A 24,194-nucleotide genomic window follows, 5' to 3' on the forward strand; every position below is an offset into this window, starting at 1 on the left:
AGAATTTCCCAGCATTTCATGGAACCAGAAGGTTCATCACCGTGTTCACAAGAGCCCCCCACTGGTCCCTATCCTGAGCCAGATCTATCCAATCCATACCATCTCTCTATGAACTATATTCATAAATGTTGTTTAGATGAACTTCATGCTTAAATGGTATAAGTTAAGGATCTAGGCGTTTATGAAGGTTAATTTGAAGGAGATGAAATCTTATGACCACGAGCAAAGAATTCCATGGAACTCTTGGTCAGCAGCCGAATGGTCCGAAGTTCTGGTATTTCTCTCTTCCGCTGATATCCTCTGCAGAATGACCATAGCAGATGCAAACATATAGACTACCAAAGAACATTCACACTCAGCTTGTTATTATTTATTATTTATTATTATTGGAGGGGGTGGGTTTTCCCCATGCACTACGACCAGTTGTTGATCCATGGTGCGTCCCCTTTTAATTACTACTGTCGCCATGCCCTTCCAATACTGGTGCTCGCTATCAGCCCGTTCTGCCAGCGAGGTCGGCCCTCTCTGGCAGTGGTATCCGATACTTCCCCATCTACGGGAAACCTTGCCTAATTTTGCTCAGAGGTCTCCTAGAGACATGAGGATCTTTTACGTGCCGTAAATCCCTCCCGGAGGACTTGTTCCCTGAATTTTTCCGCCCCTAAAAATTCCACGACTTCCGCCGGGTTTGAACCCGCGTACCTTGAGTCATGAGGTGGGAACGTTACCCCTAGACTACGGAGGCTGCTTTGACACTCAGCTTAAAAATCAACTAATTTTAGGCACCTTCTTCATAATATGTTAATTCCTAAATTATGTTTTCCAAGAAGTATGAAGGTACTTGTATATTCCGTATATTAGTAATGTAATAAATCACAGAACGATTATACTGTTTATTTATGTATAGTCATTTTAGGGCATTCGGTACATTCCGTACCCAATAAATCAAATCCCTTTGTAATGGAGAATGAATAATACAATAAAACCTTCTTTCAGTGGACTCTTAAGGGACCTGTGCTTTGCCGTTATGGACACACGTTTAACACTTACACTTCTGGATCTAAATAACACTTAATGCAGAGTACCTCTTCATGTAGGCCTATTTGTGAGCCAAGACAAGTGTTCCTTGTTTGCACGTTCCTTTTTTCCGTTTTGCGTTTTCCGACTTTCCGTTGAAATATTCTGGGTTTACAGTTATTTTGTTTCTGGACATTATCTATCGTCCTGTTTTTATTTAAAACACAGCGTTTCAAAGACTGGATTCTGTCTCCGTCTTCCAGTGGAGCCTACTGAGTTGGGCCCAATCGCTAGAGCTAGTCCATACCTCCGGACAGCAGCACCAACACAAGATAGGATATATAAACTGAGCACAGGACGAACCCTCTGCGAGACTTAAGCCAAACATAAAAAAAAATTAAACAAGAAATTCCCACCCTTTTGTTTCTTCGTTAAATAATATATGTTTCCTACATATCATTTTAATTACATTTTTTATTGCTAGTGGTGTGGGACTAAGTCCCTTGTACTGCGGCCACTTCTGGCCTATTGTACCAGCCCCAGATGATAGGTGAGGGTGATTGTGGAGCAGTTGGTGGAATGAAGATTGGCAGGGGAAACCGAAGTACCCGGAGGAAACCTGCCTCAGCGCCACTTTGTCCACCACAAATCCCACTTGACCAGACCCGGGATCGAACCCGGGCCGTCGAGGTGGGAAGCCAGCGACTAACCGCTTGAGCTATGGCGCGGCCATAATTAACTTTAGTTGTGATTTTGTAGGTCTGTTAACAGGATGAGGGACATTTTCTGATTATGACAAGATTCTCATTGTTGCAGGATTTGTTTTATCCAGGTTTTGTTGTTGTAATAATATCGTAACATATTTTAATGTACTGTAATAACGGTCAGAGAAATGACGAAAGTGTTCCTGTGTCTTGTGAGATTGAGTCCCTCCCTTAGCACTCGTGCTGTAAGATACACGATAGTCACATGGCTGGGGATCCCAAGTTTCTTCTATATTTCCTCCTTCGGAGTGCCTCACGACGCGGCGCGACGGCACAGTCGCGTTGTCTGTCTGCGGTGTCAAATTAAGTGGGCAAGGAGAAGCCTGCGCCGGAGTGTTTCGCAGAAAACTAGAAGCAATCGATCTTTCTCTCGAGTATTCGGATTATTCAGCCGGGTTGCCCCCCCCCCGCAGGGGGTGGTGGTGATGGTGTTCAGTTCCTAAAGCGTGTGTGTGAGAGACGACCGGACGCAAGGTATTTACTTGGCGCCAAGTCAGAATGCCGGACATTGCTATGTCGAACTTGTCCGATATTTTCGCTTTTTTTACATTTACGGCTTAAAATATTCTTGGTATCTGTTGTTTTATGCTCGGTTGGTGTGAACCTTACTCTGTCACACTAAAAGAATAACATATTGTGAGGGTGTTTCGGAGCATAGTTGTGAATAGAATAGTTGGCCCTAAGAGAGAACGTGACAGAAGGATGTAGAAAACAATAGAATTATGAATTTGCATGATTCGCTTAATATTATTGGAGTGATCAAATCGTGATTAATGAGATGAACAGGAAATGTAGTGAGCATGGAAGACATGATAAATAAGTACAACATTTTAGTCGTAAATTTGAAGGTTAATGAAGCGAAGTTCAAATATTTGAGAGCCGCGGTATCAAAATTGCATTCATGAAGAAACCTGAGCACATTAAACTAAGAGAATGTTTGCTGTCTTTCATTTCCGAATCTTCGTCTTCTTGTCTGCTATCTGAAGATGTAGCCAATAAAATATGAAACCAATAATTTTATCTGTTGTTTTGTATGGGTGAGGAACTTGGCGTCCCACACTAAAAGGAGAACGTATATTAAGGGTTTTTGATAGCAGTACGGCGAGGAGAATATTTTGACGTAAGAGGGAGGAAGTAGGAGGAGGCTGAAGAAAAGTTAATATTCTGTGGCTTGATGACTTGTAGATGTACCCATCACTGAGTATTCTTACCGTGATAAGACACGAGAGGATGCGAAGGGCATGGGAGGGTTGAAAGAGCATACAGCATTTTGGTGGGACAAACTGAAGGTGTGGGACCACCTGGGAGACTTTGGTGTAGATGAGGGGCAGGTAAGGTAAAGTTGTCCCTCTGCTTAACCAATTAAGCACTACGCCATGAAGCGGTATATTGGAGTGGATGTATAGATCCACATTTTCTTGTCCTCGGCACTAGTTTGAGATGAGTGGTCAGCTTCACGCCCCGGCCGCTTTACCCCCGGGGAAATAGTCCCCGGTACCCATTGGTTAGGAGGTTGGATGGACCCCAGAGCCGGTCTGGACGACGTGTAGAAGAGAAAATTCTTGACCCTATCGGGATTCGAACTCGGACCCCTCGGTCGGCTCGTGTAGATGACGGGATAATATTAAAGTTGATTTGAAAGAAATAGGGTGCGAGGTTGTGGGTTCATTTGCCTCATGAAAATAATAGAAATCACTCTTCTGAACACGGTAATGAACCTTTGGGTTCCATTGAAAGCGGTGATAGCTAAGCGACGGTTAGATCCTCAAGAAGTTCCCTGTTCCATAAAGTTAGTTACCAGAAGGGAAAATGAGAAAATGTGAGGTTGATGGCGAATAATATTAAATTGGATTTCGTGTTTGAGAAGAAGTGTGTAGGAGTGTGAGGTCTAGATTCACATGACTCAGAACAGGACCAATGGCAGACATTTGTGAAAAGGCTATGTACTTTGGGGGTTGTATGAGAACAGGCAGTGACTGTAGATGTTATATATCGTTGAATCGGATCGAAAAATGATCACGAATTGTAAACAGATGAAGATCTGGTACGGCATGGTCGTACCTTATGTAAAGGTATGATACCATTCGTCTCCACGTGTTAGTACATAGCGTTATGAAAGTCTATATTAAAGCCATTGGTGGTGGTTAAAGGAACATAATAATTGCTGATTTATCGATTGTCTCATGCGTTGCTTTAAAACTACTCCAGAGATATCCAGCCTGAGCATGTACAAGCACCATCTGTTGAGAATATTCGGAACTTCCAGAAATCTTAAGTGTTGTAATGTAAGAATGTCGTAAGTAGTCGTATGGGAAGACCCTAGACTCGTATTCTGGTGCTCGCCGGCTCGAATCTCGGCCCAGACACCAGCTATCCTGGCTTCAGTGTTTTTCGTCAATCATTCAGGGGAAACTCCATGCTATATCCTCGATTAGGCAACGACCGCTACCTTCCAAATCCTTTCCAATTCATCATGGACCGCCCTACCATTCAGCGCTGCGTAAGCTAGTCACTGACGGAGCCGCACACAGCCCACAAGAAGATTTTTGGCAGAGCTGAGGTACTCACGACGGTGACTATGAAGGGCTTTGTTCCGTGTTTGGCTTACACTTTGACCCTGAAGATGGATACAGTAGTTTCTCCGAAATGTCTGTGAACTTGTAGGAAACGTCACATCTCAGATATCTTCAGATTTTTGTTTATTGCTGTAGCTGAGTTCGTGTTGTGAGCAGCGAAGTGTTCAGCTCTGTTACTGGAAAGACCATATTTCAGTCTTAGAGCGCCGACTGTCCGAAGAGCTTGCTGTTTTTTCGGTCTTCCCAGAAGAATGATGATGAGCCGGAATAGCGCAGTCGGTGTAGACACTGGCTAAGGGCTGAATAGCCGAGAGGTCGGAGTTCGAGTCCTGATAGGAATTGGCTTGTACATAAGCTTCATTTCATCTTATTCGATGTTACATAAAATATACAGCTGATGCAGTGCAGATAGGTAGCCGACAAATTATGTACTCCATTTTAATATTATGTAGGTGTAATGGGGTTAGGAAATGGACAAATTTGAATACACGTATTTCGGAATGCAGGCTTTACGAACTTGTTTCCACTAGGAATTACTGGATTTTTGGACTTTGAGCCCTTTAGAACCTGCTTGTTTCCACTAGTCCTGAGGTTCATTTAATGAATTGCAGATCAGTTTTTATTCCGCTTGTGTTTTGAAATCTTATGATAGAAGGCCGCAATGCAGTGCAGGATATAAATGATTTACTGATAAAGCTAATGAAGGATAGATGTATGCCGATACATTTTATTTTTCTTGTTATTTTATTAAACATTTTATACCATAGACTTCAGGAATGAGTTTTAGGTAGGAAAAAACTCCATGGCCTGCAGCCCGCGAGCGAACTATACCAACCGAGCGACCGCCGCTTGTCGGCGAAGTTAGTTCCAACTTTAATGGATAGAGGGTATCACGTGTTCAGCGCAACGAATCCCCACCGCCGTTAATCTCGATTTTCTAGACCGGAGCCGCTATTTCCTTGAAATAGCTCCTCAGTTATCCTCACGAGGCTGAGTGGACCCCGTTCCAGACCCACTACTTCACAGAAAATCTGGTAGCGCCGGGAATCGAACCCGGGACTTCTGGATCTGTAGCGAGAAACTCTGACCACTATACCACAGAGGCGGTCTGTTGGGAGGGATGGTTTTATAATTCTAAAATGACGTAAATGTATTACAATTTTACACTAATTTCGTATTTATCAACGTGCCCTGCACCGTTATGACAGAATATGCGCTGATAAATTTTGTTCTCAGAGGGATATATTAGTTTTTCCTTGTATTTAGTTACATTTATGTTATCACACTGAGAAATGTTCAGAGAACTAGTTTCAGATATCAGTGAAATCTGCATTTTGTGCTGAGAGTTTGTTTTTTAATAGGTAGCCCCACTTTTTTAAGAAAATTGACGTTCAGTTTTATCTTCATGTGAACTTCGGATTATGCTGGACTTTATATTGTAGCAGTAGACTTATGTCTGTAGTAAACGGACATCGAAGCCAGTTATGTATGCAAACTTTCAAGAACCCATTTGGAAAATGTGTACTCCAGTGTTGTCCAGTTACACACTCCACCAAGCATTGCGGGTTAATTAACTAATTCACCTACTTGACTAACTCCATGGATCAGAGCCCTTGGGAAACTGCTAGTCGCTCAGCTGATCAAGAAACTCTATTTCTTTTTACGGAATCCGAAATTTCATTGCGGTGTTCACAAGATATCGCCACTTGAGGCAGCTGACTCCCGTCAACACCCTCACACCCATTTCCCTAAAATTCATTTTAATATTGTGACTTATCGACCCATTGCTAGGCAACTACTCAGTGTACAGGTTCCAGCGAACACGCAATAATGGGAGTTGTGTTCTCTGTGGACCACGCTACAGCGCGTTTCTAGGTAGCACAACAATTCTGACATCAGGTGGGGTGTTTTATATGTTGTCCGCGCCATGCCCAGTGCTAGGCAACGGAGGTGTAAACACACATCCTTAATAGAAGAAGGTGTTTTCTATGTGGTCCGTGCTGTGGCTGTGTACTCGTAAGCAGAGTCTGTTTGTAGCTAGATTAGATTAGAGAAATAGCATTTGAGAATTGGCTCAAGTTCTGGAGGGTCGGCATTCCAAGGTTATTGAAGAAGTGGCGAGAAGAATTCATAGTGACTTGAAGTGATAGCACCTATGATAAATCCGTTGCCAGGAAACCGATAGTGTGACGTAGTAATTTGTGAAGTGGGTAGATTAGCGGTAGCGCTATAATTGATTGTGATTAAGCGAGATTGTGCCAATAAATCCAGTCATCAGCCCAGGACCCGTTAGTATTGGTCACGGAACCCCGGACACGTGACCGTATCTTTCCGCGTATGCCTTGGTCTTCCAAATTATCTTATACCTTAAGGCTTCCGGGCTGAAGTCTGTAGCTATATGCATTTCTCAGCTCCTCCCCTTGCATGCTACATGTCCTGCCCATCGAATCCTCCTTGTTTTAATCATGATGATAGTATCAGGCGCAGTATACAGAATATGAATTTCATCACTGTGTGACTTCATGCATTCTCCCGCAATTTACTCTTTCTCATGTACAAATATTCTGTCAGCACGTTGTTCACAAATGCTCTCACTTGATGCCGAGCACGCTGGCTCAGGCGGTAACACTCCTGATTCGGTTGGTGCACATTTCGAATTTCATCCCTAACGCCGACTATTCTAAATAATGCTTTTCATTGTTTTACTCAGCTTCTCCAGACGAGTACTAGTGTAGTATCTTGAAATAAGCCACGATATCTGCCACGTTCCTTCCAATTCGTCATTCATTAATCATCATATCATTCGACTCAGTACGCTCTGGGCTACCGGCACCGTCGGTAAATAAACGGTAACAGATCTCTCAACTTGTGTGCTTTACCGGTAAATAATGTAAACGATGCTGACTAATATTTAATTGAAGGGCCGCGCCATAGCCCAAGCGGTTAGTCGCTGGCTTCCCACCGCAGCGGCCCGGGTTCGATCCCGGTCTGGTCAAGTGGGATTTGTGGTGGACAAAGTGGCGCTGGGGCAGGTTTTCTCCGAGTACTTCGGTTTCCCCTGGCAATCTTCATTCCACCAATTGCTCTACAATCACCCTCACCTATCATCTGGGGCTGGTACAATAGGCCAGAAGTGACCGCAGTACAAGGGACTTAGTCCCGCCCCACTAGCATAAAGAAATATTTAATTCAATATTAAAATAACATCGAGGCAATATATATGTACATTTTCCATTGACGAAACGAATTACAACGTAATTTACTGTGTAGTTGCCAGTTTTAGGCTAATTTTGTGCTAATAGAACACAATTAGATGGACATAGGCAGCTGATCTATCGGCAGACAAAACAACTCTGAATGCAGTATCACCGTGACAAGCCATTGCTCTGTGGGCGACAGTTAGAGCACTCCTGTCCTGTCGACGTGAAGTGAGACCACTGCCTGGCCCAGGAGCTGATGCAGCCTTGCAGTGGTGCTAGTGTTTGTGGCAGCATTATCTTCTTACCAGTTGCTCTGCACCCCAACACGTTATCTCTTGCAGGCTCCTGGGCACTGTCAGATGACTGCCGTGACACCCACTACAGCGAGAACAGAAACATTTTCCGATTGCCTTACTTGCTAATTTATGTATATTCTTGATATTCATTTATTCAAAATAAATCGTCGTTGTTGTTTCTTTTTGTTTTATCTGTAGTGTGAAATGTCGGGGTACGCGGTAGCGCAGTTGGTTGAGGCACTATGCTATAAGTCGGAAGGTCACGGGTTCGAGTCCCGGTGAGGTGGATTTTTTAAATTGACCTAATCCTTTCAGTCGCACTGTGGCCATGGAGTCGACTCAGCCTCTAACAGAAATTAATACCAGAAATCATCCTGGAGGCTAAGCGGCGGCCGGGGCGTAGGAAGGACAACCTCACCGTCATCTGTGAGCCGAGTGTCTAGAGAAAATGTGGAAGTCTCAACATCTCACAACCCTATGGGCTTCCACGGCCTGTTACAGGGATAGCTTTACCTTTTTTTTATAGTGCGACATGTCAACGCATTTGCCAGGCAATGGGTTGGTAAACAAGTTCCCGCGAAGACAGATTCTTGGTAAACAGTCCTTTGCTAGGTTACGCAATAATTCTAACAATAGAAGAACTGCCGTTTGTACCTATGCAAGTCAAAATTAAATTAGCTTAACTTTTTACGTAAACTCGAGAACTCGATTTACCAAATTTACTCAAAATCCAGTCAGTAGTTTCGGAGATGAATCGTCCGAAGTAAGGGACAAGACCTCTCCGTTACGCCTTAGTTTTGTGCACTTCGTACAAATAATGGTAAATAAAGCAATAACTGCGTGGTATTATATCAGTGCAGTTGCAGTGGGCCAACTTCCTGTGCAAGAAGTACTATCAAATGCGTTTCAGAATTTAATTCTGAATCGAAGGAAGCCAAATGGCCTAATGGATGATAGCCAGAGAAGAGCAAAGTAATGTTTAACATAGGTATACACAGTTTTTGCATCTCTCAGTTACAAGGTACTGCAGTTCTGGCCAGTTTCAATGTTAGCATGTTCTTAATTAAGTGTCTGAACATAACAAGTCATTACCATGACGACTATGGTGGTCCTTCCTTGACACGCGCGCGCGCCATTAATAACCATTCATGAAAAAGGAATATGATATTCTTTGTTCTCTTCCGCAGGGTTACACTCCTCTACACATGGCCATGCAGTTTGGTCATGAGGAAATTTACAACCTTCTCGTCAAAGTTTATGGTAAGTAGAATGAAAATTTTCATTTCTCATGCTTCAAATAGCCTCTCATTTGCATTTATCTTTTAACATGCTAGCAACTCTTTTATGCTTGTTAGTTTGTTAGTGTAAGCTCTTATGAAATATTTGCCACTTTCCGTTCAGCGTAATTTAGATGTCTGTCCGTTAGCATGTTATAAATTTAACTCGACTCGCAACAATGTTCAGATGTTGCCTAATTAGCGGAAAAGTCTCGTTAAAATTTAACGGGAATCACTTCTTTCGTATCTTCATCTTCCCATTTCTTTACTTTTCCCCATTAGTACTATATTATATTTAAGCATCCTGTTGCACTATACACTTCTATATGTAATAATACAAATGCCGTCGTGAATGCAGCAATTTATTTTGGTTTATAAATTGTTGCATTCACGACCGCATTTGTATTATTCCACATAGAACCCCATTAGTACCTTTATCTCTTTCCCTCTTTACCTGTTGAAACTGTGAATTGAGTTCTGTCTTTCCATCTGCTGGCGTTGTTTCGAGCATAGAGCTGCCATCTGTGTGGCATAGCTACATGTTTCCTTGGAAACGGCGTGCGAACGGCATGTTGTGCACACATGATTAATTACAATATAAACAGTTACACACACATACCTTGTCAATTTGTATGCTTTCATAGCACGAAATGTGCAGTAGTTTTTGTAGGTAGCGTAGCCGGGAAGCGAACTTATGCGTTGTGGGCCGACCCCTTTCTTTCCGCTTGAGCCCGCCGTGGCGAAGAACTCGCTGTATATAATGAAGTCGCACCTACCTCCGTTTGTTTCATCTTTGAAACTATGTAGTAGATTTCCGTTAAGTTTGGCACCAGTAATTGCACTATTTTTTTTTCTATCGTGTATAATTTTGGTGTATAAAGCCTACATAATCCATACTTATCACCATCATCATTGCAAAAGAAACCATATTTGAACCATAGCCTTCATGAGAAGGTTTGTCAGATTTGTTTATTCCTCGTGAATTAGACCATCCGGTTTTTCACTTCTTTGGATTCCACAGTAGTCATTTTTTTTTTCACGAAGCAAGGTCGTCAGCCTTGTGTCCAACGCCCCTAACCCGGAGGACCAGATCTCTGTGTTTATATCCCCCAGTGAGAGGGAGGCCCAGTTACGTGCATACCCCCAGGCACCGGGTTCCAGTTTCGTCGCCTTCTGCGTCTCGCAGGGGTACGGTGGAGGTATTCTAAACCACCTCCACGTGGGACAATCCGCACTTATAAAAAACGAAAATTGTATAAAAACTGTTCATCGTACGAAAAGCCCCACTCACTAAGATCTGCTACATCAGCGAAGATGTCTGGGGTACCGCAAGGCAGGGTAGTAGGACCACTATGATACCTTCTCTATACGGCGGACCTACCAACCGATGAAAACACCACCACAGGAACCTTCGCAGATGATACAGTCATCCTAGCAACCCATGCAGATCCAGCAAAGGTCACCAGTATCCTACAAAACCACTTAAACCAAATACAAACATGGCTACACAAATGGAAAATTAAACTAAACGAGGCTAAAACTATCCAAGTGAACTTCACGCTAAGGCGAGAGCATTGCCCACAAGTTAGACTGTATAATAACAATATCACAGCCTCCGAGCGTTAAATATCTCGGAATCCGTACGGATAGTAGACTCACTTGGAAAGACCACGTAATCACAAAACGCAAACAGATAGACTTAAAACCCAAGGAGCTAAACTGGTTAATTGGAAGAAGATCCAACCTCTCCATAGAAAACAAAGTCCTGCTCTGTAAGACAATAATCAAACCAATCTGGGCTTACGGAATCGAGCTCTGGGGTTGCGCTAGCAAATCAAATATATCAATGATCCAGAGAAGCCAGTCAAAAATACTTCGAATTATAACAAATGCACCCTGGTATGTAAACAACCAAACGTTACATACAGATCTAAATATACCATACATCAAAGACGTCATCAGAGAAAAAAGTACCGCACACCACAACAAATTAGCAAATCACCCAAACGACATACTACAGCCACTCGTTGAACCGCAGCACAATCGAAGCCTCCGAAGATACTGGCCAGCTGACCTAAAAGACAACTAAGAGGAACCTCCACTGGGGAAGGGACTCGTCACGTCATTAAAGAGTATCACAGCTCTTGCACCAGCAAACTAGCTCATAGGATTGTACATTCTGACTGCTTAATAAATAAATAAAGAAATAAAGAATCAGCGAAAATGCAGTTCCTTCACAGAATGTCATCGCCGGGGTCTAACCCTGTCCCTAAGGCTCATCTCTTTATTACTTCATGGAGAATACGTCTTAAATTCAGTAAATGCCATGTCAGTATCTTCATCAGGATGTGCTCGATTCCTATAATGGCTCGTCTGTACTTTTGTTTTGGAGTATTTGCCAGGAAGTATAATTACCCATTGTATTATAAAGCGAAAGAATAAAGGAGTTTCGGGGAAGGTTTTCTGCAGCCGTAACGGACTGTAGTAAGCAGTCTGGCCGTTGCCGAATTGTTACGACTGTAATCACGAGAAAAGCTCACACACTGACACGGCTAGTGTGTCTGTGATCCCGTGACAAGCGACAAGATAGCGACAGCGTGTTCACGTTTATCCAAGAGTCTCCTCATCTGTTGACAGACAGATAGATCACTGACACCGATGTTTGGACTGACAGTTTCCTAAGGCTGGTTGATGGCTGACTAGTTGTGTGCCGTAGCAGCAATTTTCACACCAGTCAGGGTCAGTCAGACTTTGGTACCTGTAGGCACTTCCTTTCACGAAGTTGCGAAGCCCCATTTTTGGGGGATGTAGTGTTGGACATCATGACTGCGGAACATGTGGCGATGTGAAATATAATTCGATTAAATGTATGGTAATAACTCATATGATAAAGGTAATTGAAACGTCTGTTGTTAGGTAATAATAATATATATTGTATACAAACAAATAAACTCCGTGGTTTTGGTCCACAAGCGAACTCTACCGACCGAGCGACCGCCGCTTGTCGGCAAGTTAGTGCCAACTTTAGCGGATAGAGGGTGTCGCGTGGTCAGCGCAGCGAATCCCACGGCCGTTATTCTAGGTTTTCTAGACCGGAGCCGCTATTTCCTTCAAACAGCTCCCCAGTTATCCTCACGAGGCCGAGTGTACCCCGCAGATAAAAATTTGAGGAGGGGGTACTATACACATTAGAAAATTACGCGACCGTAATGTTACGATGACGAGAAAACGAATGAGCTTTCTTTGAAATTCCTCTAAAATTTTATTTAATTTTTATTTTGGCGATTATATACAAATTTAAAAATGAGAATTATGCCCATATTATTGTATTTTCAACCTGAACGAAACAAAAGTTATATTAGAATAGGTATAATAAATCTCTTCTAGGGCCACCGATTTTCAAGAATTGCAGGTGCAGCTTCAGTATTTGTGACCTAGAATAAAAATAAGATGGATGAGTTAATTCTACAACTAATTTGTTATAAATTAATAACATAACACGGAAAAGGGAAGAATTAGCTAATCAACCTGTAACATTTTTCATAAGGTTAGGAGGGTATACGCTTTCTAGCTATCTGTGGCTCTACAATCCTTTTGTTGGACCTTGGCCGCTTTTTCAGTTTTTTAATCCTATACGCAGTCGGTAGGACTGCTTGGACGGGGGATCAGCCCATCGCAAGGCCTCTACCTATACACATAACATAAACACAGAATAAACGCACACAGACATCCATGTATTGAGTGGAATTCGAACCCGCGATCCTAGCGTTCGAGCGAGCGAAGACCATGCGGGCAATGTGATCGGCATTGTATATGCTATCTTTTCCTAAAAGGTGGAGGGTTTATCCCAGTATTTAAAAAAGGGTAGAAGGTGTACGTCATATACCACTGTGTACCCTCCTACAGGTCTGGCAGCAGAACTGTATCTGCAGTAAATGAGGGCGAATGCTATATGCCACATCTCAAAGAACGGTTTTGGAAAATATATGTATCGAAAGTAGCATAGCATAGCATAGCATAGCATAGCATAGCTTCTCCTTGTCTGGTTTCCCGTACATTTGGTGTATGAAAACTGGAATTGGCCTGTGCATTTTATGCAGTTAACGTGCACCTAGTTCAGGGATCTTTACAACAGATGGGAAAACATTCTCCGTGTTTACTTGTGTATATTTTATTTCAGATGTTTTTCTTCTGATTGTTTTCTTATTGTTTATATATTAAGTAATAATTTAATTCTATTGGCTGCAATGAAGGTAGTTGTATGCTGAATTATTGTCCTGTCAGGATGACCTTCGACCAGTGGGTACACTTGTGAGCTCTTGTTCAGTAAACTAATTTATTATTTAAGTTTCGAGGTTTTCACGGCGATGACTATGAAGAAAGTCGTTTTCTTGGTTTAGGCGCCGTGTATTCTTCGTTTTGGCCGACGTTTCGGAGGAACGTCGGCCAAAGCGAAGAATACACGGCGCCTAAACCCAGAAGACGACTTTCTTCATAATTTATTATTTGTTTTAAATTTTTCTCAGTTACAAGTTGCTGGAAACATTGTCCCTGATTAATGTTTTTTTTTCTGAAGAATCTTTATACCTTCCTTATATTAAACCTTTTACGTGGTGTGCGTGAGATATGTCTCTTAATTGGGATCACCCTCAAGGACTGGATTCTCAACATTATAAACTTACTAACAGAAAGTCTCCTGGAATGAAAACCAGTAGATGAAGATTGAACACTTCCAAGTGGAAATTACAGAACAGTTCCATATGCAGGAGGGCACACACATGCTCCTGTACCAAGTGCAGATAGATGGTTGTGTTGGACAGATATCAGGCTTCAATTGTTGATCTTCCTGCTAGGATACTGGTTCAGTGGATGCGGCATGTTCTTGAAAGCAGGCCTGATTTGATAAACTGCGGTGTCAAGAGAAAGTATTGATGCACCCATGGTGGGGGTGGGGGTCAGATCTGTCATCACATACATCGTGGTGTCTACCCAACAATGCAAACATATCACTCTTGTCTTACACATAGCTGTATAATCTTCATGCATCACATGAGCCCAGAAATCACTATACTGAACACAATGCCACTAAACAACGGCAATACACTTCCTTTATTCACAGCTTCACCTGACTGAGTGATTTGTTTCCATGTGCAAGATAAACACTGGACAGAGCTTTATAAATGTGATAACAGCTATTATTTTGACACTGTCTCCAAACACTCCACTTTCTCCATGTACATTTTTGCAATCTTATACACAGCTAAACATTATTCTGAATGGTTTCATCACAAGAAACGATTCCCATCTCTGGCTACAGCTTCTGTACACAGCCTGTCCATTTGTTGACATCTGTATTCATTAAGTCATGATTTCACCGCATATAGACATTATTTGCAATGGAATATTGTTTTCAGCAAAGGTTAAAAGTGCAATGTCAACTGAAGCACAGGTATTTTTCTTACTACCCCTTGGTGGTTCATTCCATAACTGCTACTAACGGCAGTAAGGAGTAAGGAGTAAGGACATTCAAGCAAGTCACAGAGTACGGAAAATTGGCTTCATTGCATTAGTTTTGAATGCACTGGTCTGGCTAATAATGTGCCACCAGATCACTTATACCAGGTGGATAACTTCTTACTCTAATAACTCATATTATTACAAAATTTTACACAGGGCCTTAGATTTTCCTGAAGGAGGACATTCAGATCTGTCTGCATAACAGTTATTTCTGCTGAGGAAATACTTTCATGCTACCTCTTGGAAGACATAAGAAATTATAAGACCAGAAGACCGGTGTGAATTAACATGATTCATACATGACATGAATGTGTGTGCAGGAGCAGACCCAAATTTGAGGGACTGGAGTGGGCGGAAACCACGGCAGTATCAAGCTAGCCAGGACACTTCAGTTTCTGCAGATACATTCAGGAGTGAGTATCTTAGTGGCATGATGTCAAGGATGAAGCTTCCTACTAACCTTCCACTAGCTGCTAATAACATTTCCTCCAAGATCCAGAAGTCCAGGCATCACAGCTTCCTTCGCAGGAGTTTCAGACCTTCTGATAGCAGAAAGCGTCCCCTGACCAGCCATGCTGCTTTGCACAAGTGAATGCTAACATAGCTTTGAAGAATAATTCTTTATGTGGTTTCATGGTGTAGGAACAGACACAGGTGGTGTTATCACATGCACTGATAGAAATACCATATTGTATGTTCTTTTTTCTTATTATCAGGGATATTGCTTAATGCGTTCAGAATTAAACAGAACATTATTCTCTGGTGGTCCATTACAGTTCGTTATGCAACTAGTATTTTCATAAAATAAAAACAAAACAAATATCTCTTATGCAACTTGTCAAAAGATCACACTCTACATGTTATTGTCCACTTTTGAAAAAATACTATTTTGTTTTTGATGTTTTGAAGCTAAATTTATGGAAATTTTAGTTCATATTGGAGTGCTGTTGGAAGTAACGGTGCATAACATAACATAACACAACACAACACAACACAACATATTTTCTTTCTATTGTTAGATGCACTTGGCCACATCTATTACCAGAAATGTTAATTTTCATGTAATTTGATAGAAATTTTCTTAGTATTGTTACTTTGTTATAATTATATATTTAAATAATGTTGTAATATTTATAATAGCAGATTTCTTCAAATGCATTGGCCTTTATTTAAATCAATAGAAATAGGAAATGATTTGTTTTCCATTTATTAGAGCAGAGTTTTTAAACATTTTTCAACTCACAGCACACTGAACAAGGTGCTAGAATTGTCAAGGCATGCCATAAAATTTTAAGGAAAGATTTTATCATTAAAGAAACGAGCAATAAGGCAGTGTTTGAAAGTTCAATAGCTAAAATTCTAATAATTGTGTTACTTTTAAAAATAATTTTGATCATGGATTTCGATGATCTTTGTATTCCTCAATTTTTGTCGCTTCTTTTTGACCTTTCACCAAAACTCATGTGGCACACATGTGGACCCTTTGTGTCACACCAGTGTGCCATGACACCCCAGTTGAGAATTGCTGTAACAGAGGTTATTAGTTTCACAACATCTTGGTACTCTTCTTTCTGGCATCTTGTGATGATATTTGTTTATTAAAATGTTAATATAACCCATTCACTCAAAAGAATTGTTCTTGTTTCACATTACCAGATTATAATTAGTTTTGTAGAAGAGTTGCTTTAAGATTTATTGTTAATAATCACATTTGCAGTCATATCCATAATCTTAATATTTAAATTACACAGACAGTATTCTGAAGAATTGTGTTCATTGTGGTATGGCGACAGGTTACAAGTATCTGTAGTGTAAAACGGGAGTTGGCACTAATGCTTTAGTTGTTATTACAAGGTTTGTGGTCTAAACAAAACTAATTTTGAGTAACTGTATTCATGACATTAATATGTTAAGGAATATGCAACTTACCCAATAATTATACAAAGATAACATAAATATGGTTGGTGTAACTAATGTGGTAACTCTTGACATTTTCATAATTAGCGTTATGATGACAAAATTTCCTTTAAGTGTGGTAATAAGAGACTAAACGAGATGTTTATTGATGTATGTGGCGTGATATACGAAGTTAGGAGTTGGGCTAGGTCAGTCAGTGTAGTGACTAGACCATGAGCTGGATGACTGGGGCTCGATTCATTGTGGGGCCAAGAGATTTTTCTCTACACCACAGCATCCAGCCCCGCTGTGGGGCCCACACAGCTTCCTATCCAGTGAATACTGGAGAGTCACATCTTAGTAGTAATGCATGAAGCTTACCACTCACCTCTGTCTGATGCTGAGGTCAAGAACGGTGGAGCCATAGCTCAACTCCCATATACATCTTCATGGCATGGTGCTAAATTAGTTAAGCACAGGGACAACCTTTAATATAAGAAGTTTCTCGTTTTTGAGCATTTTTTGCACGGAGTTTATGAATTTATTTTATGTCCAAAACTACTTGACAGAATTCATTGAAATTACAATTTCAGTTCTGTGCCTGTTAGGCAAATATAGGACATACCATGGTCTAGGCAGTTAGGCACTTTCTTCTTACCACAGCCCTGGGTTCAGTCCCATGTGATTTCATGTGAGATGGTGGTTGAAGTGGCACTGTAGTAGGCTTTTCACCAATTTTCTTCAGTTTTCCCCTGATAATCATCATTCCACCCTTGCTCTGTATTCATCCATGGCCACTCCATAAGCTGTCATCCCTGATCAACCAGTGCATTATCAGAGGCAAGGTTTTTAGTGTTGAATTTGAAAGCATGTAGGTAGAGCAGTCATACTGTATGCAAAGCTTCTAGCCAGCATTTCCTTGGAGGAACTCTGGAAGTCTGTGCCCTCAATCAGGATAACAGGTCCCTGGATTGAGAAGACTTTTTTGCTGACCAGCAGTTATGTGCTATTAGTAGTACTTTTGAAAATGTAACATGTGAAGGAAATCAAGTAGGTATGAATCTTATTTTTCAGCCTCTTGTACAAAAATAGCTCTCTGTGGGAAGGAAAAATTAAATAATTTTCTGGTTCATTTAGTTTGTATTACTATCGTAATACTAACATTTTTAGAACAGCTGGGTGTGGATTGGATGTATGTACACAAACTCTTGCTAACTAACTTCTCATAGGACAGTGTCTCTCAAAACAGAGGTCTTAAACCATTTACTAAGATCAAGAACTCACATAGACTGGCTGACAAGTCATTTTCTTAAAAAGAAAATAGTTTAGTTTCTCTGAAATTTGAAATTGAAAAATTGTCAGCCATGACTTCTGCCTTGCCTTCTTCTCTGCTTCCCATTCATACATTAATGGCTATCCCAAATATAAGCATTAGTACATTTCTTTTACTACTCAGATTATAAAATAATTTTCAGAATTACAAGAAGATTCTAAAACAGTTACAGTTACCATATTTTATTATAACTTTTTTACCTGCAGTTACTGTGTGTGTATATATATATATATACAGTGGAACCTCGCTTAACGAGCATAATTCGTTCCAGAATCTTACTCGTAATGCGAAACACTCGTTAAGCGAAACAATTTTCCCATATAAATTAATGTAAAATACGATAATGTGTTCCATGCCGAAAAAAGTGATAAAAAAATTTATGTACTATAACGTTTATTCAAAGAAAATTATATATACATTGCTAAGGAGCGTGAATCATCTTCATCATTTCTTCTGTGCAGAATGAACCAGCCTGGAATGCGAATTCGATTTGCAGAAAAAAAATCGAAATAATGAGTTTATTATTTATGATACATATCTAATTCTTTTTTACTAGAAAGCTGTCTAGAGACATTTGTTTTTGCCGACGCTTCAAAATTCGGTGAAAATGCGACACAGCATTATCATTAAATAAATTTATAGCACGCAGAGCCACTGCCTTATTAGGTGATGCTTCTCAGTGTACGATGCAACAGTTTCCCATGCTTTAAGCATTTATCTTATTGTGTCAGAAGATTGTTGCTTTGCTGTTACCTTCTCCTCCTCCTCTGACAAACTCTCCTCCACAACTTCTTGCTGTGAAACACAATGCAACTCCAAATCGTGCAAATCGTTGATGTAGACCGACTGTATGTGCGTGCTAGATCAGCCACGCTCACACCTCGTTCTCGCTTTTCAATGATTTTACGTTTCATTTCTACAGTTATTTTTATTCTCTTATGGCTGTCTTTTTGCGGCTTTTTCTTCGGGGACATTTAGAAAGGGTAATTAAACTTTGCACAAAAAGAAATCACAAATAATGTGTCTGAACACAAGTTTGGAAAAATGTGTGACCACAAGCGCCACTAAGAGCTAGCGGAACGAGTGCTAAACACAGACTGATGTAGCAAGCGCACAATCCGGGACTTCCCCTCTCGTCACTCGTTATGCGAAACGTCGCTCGCTAAGCGAGTCATTTCTTTACAATTTGTTTTGCTCATTATGCGAATTACTCGTTATGAGAGGTGCTCGTTAAGCAAGGTTCCACTGTAATGAGATTTAGCTATTTTTTCCATGCTTTAATTCACATTTTACTCTATAGTAGAGTAATTACTGTACTGAAAGTTGCATGTTTCTTTTTTTGCATGATGCATGTTGCATGAGGTATTTCTTGCAATTTGGTTTTACAATGTTTACCATGACATTTCCAAGTGCACACATGCTGTTATATGTGTATATTTTGAGCATCATTATGACAGTTGAACAAACATTGGTCCTGTAATTATGATTAATGTGAAATTGGTGGTACAAGTAGAACAAGATGCCATCCATAAGGCGTTTTTTTAGCCAATATTTATTATGAGAAATTATAATATTGTGGTTAAGTGGTTCCAACTCCTGATTAATATTTATGAGGCCCCAGGCTTTCTTCTTGACCCAGAAACTGTCTATCCTGAACTAGATTCTTCATGGCGTTTTGTTCTTTGTCCAGGCAAATGCAGGGATAGTACCAAAACAACAGAACAGATCAGCGTACTTCCTTCTGTATGGTTTTCAACTCATTTGCAGTCATCTTTCTGTTTGATGCTATATATGAGAAATTCATTATGAGATAAACAAACACATTTGTATGTGTATTAAAGGAGGAGCACTTTTCTGTACCTGAAATATGCAGACCGTGTCATAAGGATAAATTTGGCCAGACAAGTTGCCTGTTTAAAAAAATACATAATTTTCCTCCAGTATTCTGAATAGCATCTTCAGCATACTGATGTTTCACAAATGCTGGTATATTTGCCTGTTCATTTCCTAAATTATTTAATGCTGTCAGGCTTTTTTGTTATACCCAGCTGACAATCCATACAAAGTAATAAACAACAGATAACCTTGGTTGTTTGTCATGTGCTCAGATAAATGCTCTTAAGGCTCCAGCCCAGCATATGGAAACTCTGTAATGGTGAATCAGCAGTTGTGAAATTAATTGTACCTTACAGGTGACATGCATAAAAATATATGGAACTCAAAAAGGTTTAACATTGTTTCTCAGATGCTTACATTTTTGGCTCATATAGGAGGATGATTGTGTAATGATTTATTTTTGAGGTAGGCTGACTGTCCCTCCTTTCATCTGGGAGGACAATAAAATATATAAAATCTCAGTTAGGATAACCAGCTTCCGGGCAATGAATTGAATATGGGATCTCCTGAATATGGAGCAAGAAAACTAACCACTCAGTCATAATATTTGATGAGGATAATATATTACAAAGCCTGCTCATTATGTCTTAGTTGCATATATTAATATTACATAAGAAATATATGTTGAACTGTCTTTAAATTTGATTGTAAGGGGTTCTGGCGATGCTGTATAACACTTGAGATTACTGAGTTCTTTTACTTTGTCCATTGCACGATATTCTAACGAACACAACGTTTTGGGAACTTGATCTGTTTGCATCCTTAATTGAAAGGCTGAGAGGAACCTACTATGTTGGGTCCGTAGGAAACAACTAACTTCAATCACCATACTGAGGTGATTGAAGTTAGGTCTTCATAATTGACCCAGCAGAACACGAGCCGCTCACCCTTTCACCTGAGGACGGAAACAGGTCCAGTTTCCAAAAAGTGCTCTTTAGAATACTGGTTGACGGACAAAGTCCAGGAACTAAGTAATCTCAATTGTATTTCACTGCTTGCGTATGCGGAGGTATAAGCTAATGCTGATGTTCCCAGCTTCATGACAAAAATAAATGCAATTCCAGTAAAAGTATGCAATGTTTTATGCCTTTTTTCTTTGCTTATTCTGAGAAATACATATGAGGAATATGAAACAGAATATGAAAACAACAAATGAAGAAAGACACAAAGTCGACTTTTTATAAAATTAGTGTAGTAATGCTTGAGCTAAAAAGGCTAAAGATGTTGGTATATTTCTAACAGCAGAAAATAAATATTTATTATTTGTCTAAGTATGTACTCAATTAGACAAAACTGAAAATTGTATTGTGTATATATATATTCTGGAAAAGAGATAATAAATGACAGCAGAGAAATAATCACATTCAGTAACTGACAGTCTTCCAAAACTTGTAGTTCTCTATAAACGAAATAGATCCAGAGGTATATGCAGATCATTCAAAAGATGGCTATGAAGCAGAAAATCTTGATCAGTCTTTTACCACCATGGTGAGGATCAAGATATAGAAGCATCTCACTTGTGTTGAGTATGTAGTAAGTACTGAGGGTTCATGTACTGTTGCTTTACTAAGGTCAGTCTAGAGCTTAAATGGGGAAAGATGTTTGAGGATACTATTCCAACTCTTTTTTTCTGACCTCATCATTTCTACTACACTGCACTAATGTTGGATAATGTCCATTATCTGAGGATAGTTAATATAGTGGCCATGTTACCAACTGTGTCTCATCATTTCACTGTCAGATCCTTCTTATATTTTCAGCATTAGTGACAGTAAATAGGATTGAACTCAGAATCCTCTGGAATAAGGGACTGTAATTGTACTAACAACTGGATCACCATTCACACAGTTCTGGGTTCAATCTCATCCACTGTCTCTAACATGCAAAATGAAGGAAGTAAATGTTATCTATTAATGTCATGACAGCAAGATGGGAGTCATGCCACTTCATGAAAGGTTGTGTATGTCAGGTACATTTTAAGACAGTGGACAACAGTTTGCTTTACATAATGAAATTCCTTAACAAATAGGAAAATTTTTACTTCAGGCTTCTTTATAGATGTGCAGTCAACAGTCTCAGTCTTACTGAAAGTGTCACAGAGGATCTGTCTCATTTCCTTCCTGTGCACATAAAAGTAAGATGCGTCAAGATGTAGATATCAGATACAATTTTCCCCCCATTATCTGAGCACCATACTCCCAAGGCTGTGGAGGTAAATCTTAACATAATCTAAACCTCCTTTTATGGAGATGAGTGGTTAGCTTCAGTATTTGGCCACTTTCCCCCCAGGAGAAAACCCTTGGTATTCACTGATTAGGATCCTGAGTGTAGCCCAGAATCAGTGTCAGTGTGGTGGCAAAGAGAAAAATTCTGCCCATATCCTGGCTCATAACCCAAGCCTAACAGATATTTATTTATAATAGGATAAGATATTACAGTTCATGAAGATATTTAGAAGAGAACTGCTGTCCAGATGAGCAGTAACCAAGTCACATTATAATTGTTGTTCTGATGGACTTTGCAGCCATTAATATTAAAATATTTATGAAGCATTGCAAACATTAGTTCATAAATAAATCCATTAATCAGCACAGCAGGTTCTGGTTGAGTATAAGAAAATCAACAAAGAGTGAGCTATTTCTATCCTTTACCTCAATGATCTATTTTCAGAAGACTATTCCTCAAACTATTTCATGTACAAGTATTACTACCTAACTGAGTGAAAAAAACAGAGCTAGTGAATGTTATAAAATTGCACATAGTAATCTATTTTAACTATCATTGCATATTACTGGATCTCAGGAATTTATTGAACAGCTGAGTGGCTGTGAGCTTCTTAAAAAAGACTCTACTCCATCAAATTAGTTAGTGAATATCTCTACCATTCCTTTGCTGTTGACATATACCAAAGACTTGAACACAAGTTGTTTAATCATAGAGTAACTTTACAGGTGATGGTTATATTTTGTGGAATGTGTAGTTCTTTTATAGCACTGCTCAAGCTTACTAGTGTAATATCACACAGCTATAAAGGTTAATTTTCCTTGAGTGGGAGATAATTTTATAAGTTATTTTGAAAGACTGACCATTTCATTCAGAAACTGCCACGTTTTACACCCTTCATGTATATGATAAGAATAACTTTATTGACTGACTTTCAACTGTTCACCCAGTGATTGAGGGTGTTTGACAACAAAGTGCTAAGGACAATATTTGGACCAAAGAAGTGAAGTAACAGGAATTAAAAAAATGTGTAATAAGATTAATAAATTTTACTTTTTACCTGTTATTGTTGTGGTGATGAAATAAAAAAGGATGAGGTTGGCTGGACGTGTAGCATGTGGGAGTGGATTCAATATTAATAAAAAATTTTAGTAAGGAAACCCAAAGGGAAATCATTTTGAACTCCTGGCTATAGATGTAAGGATAAAGTTAAAATGAATTTCATAGAAATATGAGTGAGAGACTCACTGGATTCAGCTATATTAGGACAGGGTTCCAGTGATGACATTTTGTTTTGGGGGTTCCATAAAAACAGGAAATTTCTTGATTGTATGACAGTCATGACACAAAGTGTGGACAAATCATTAATTTCCTCCACAAAGGATGTTTATTTTAAGTAAATACTTCATTAGAAGCAAATTTCATGAAGGTTTTTAATGATCAGTCTTTCTGATGACAAATCTTGTGTAAATTGTAGCTTAGCATCTGAATGTATCTCTCTTTTTGTAGGACTTGTAGCAGCTGGTACGCTAAGGCAAGTAAAACAGTACCGTAGGAAGACACGGTTGTCTAAGTACTTGAGTCTTGGCAGTCTGTAATGCTTGTTTAAGTGGTTTTTTTTAGTATTAGAGGGTTTAGCTCTGCTTTCAGGTATTTTTCTGCATTATGCTTATTAATTCATGTATAAACTGTTACATTGACTGAGTAGTCCAGTTTCAGTATTTCCAGTGTTCTTAAAAAGCTGTGAATAATCTGTTTGCATTGCTTGTTATCATTTTGTCAGTATTATATCTTGAAGCAAGCTATAACTGCTGGCTGCGCCATAGCTCAAGCAGTTAATAGCTGGCTTCCCACCGTGGTGGCCCGGGTTCAATCCCGGGTCTGTTCAAGTGGGATTTGTGGTGGACAAAGTGGCGCTGGGGCAGGTTTTCTCTGAGTACTTCGGTTTCCCCTGCCAATCTTCAGTCCACCAATTGCTCCACAATCACCCTCACCTACCATCTGGGGCTGGTACAATAGACCAGAAGTGGCCATAGTACAAGGGACTTAGTCCCACCCCACTAGCATTTAAAAACAAGCTATAACTCCTTGTTTCCCCATTGTTTCCAGTGAACAAAAAACTGTAACAGAACTTGGAGGGTGAACACCACTAATACTAAAGCACTAGTGGATGCAATTCTGATCCAGTTGGATTCAAAT

At 40.0% G+C, this 24,194-nt stretch overlaps 1 protein-coding gene across 3 annotated transcripts in view; it reads left to right on the top strand.

Annotated features, from left to right (window-relative positions):
• The window catches only part of LOC111870075 (ankyrin repeat domain-containing protein SOWAHB), a 325,518-nt gene that overhangs the window by 288,942 nt on the left and 12,382 nt on the right, over positions 1-24,194 (top strand). For 2 of the 3 annotated variants that reach the window (XM_023862057.2, XM_033753671.1), the window contains exons 11-12: positions 9,041-9,113; positions 14,968-15,060. In XM_023862057.2, the coding sequence (XP_023717825.1) occupies positions 9,041-9,113; positions 14,968-15,060 (166 nt within the window). Of the gene's footprint in view, positions 1-9,040; positions 9,114-14,967; positions 15,061-23,504; positions 23,530-24,194 lie in introns of all 3 variants that reach the window. The other variant, XM_033753672.1, reaches the window with a different exon arrangement.

The sequence above is a fragment of the Cryptotermes secundus genome, unplaced genomic scaffold (assembly GCF_002891405.2).
Source record: "Cryptotermes secundus unplaced genomic scaffold, Csec_1.0 scaffold355, whole genome shotgun sequence".
In the NCBI taxonomy this organism is placed as follows: domain Eukaryota; kingdom Metazoa; phylum Arthropoda; class Insecta; order Blattodea; family Kalotermitidae; genus Cryptotermes; species Cryptotermes secundus.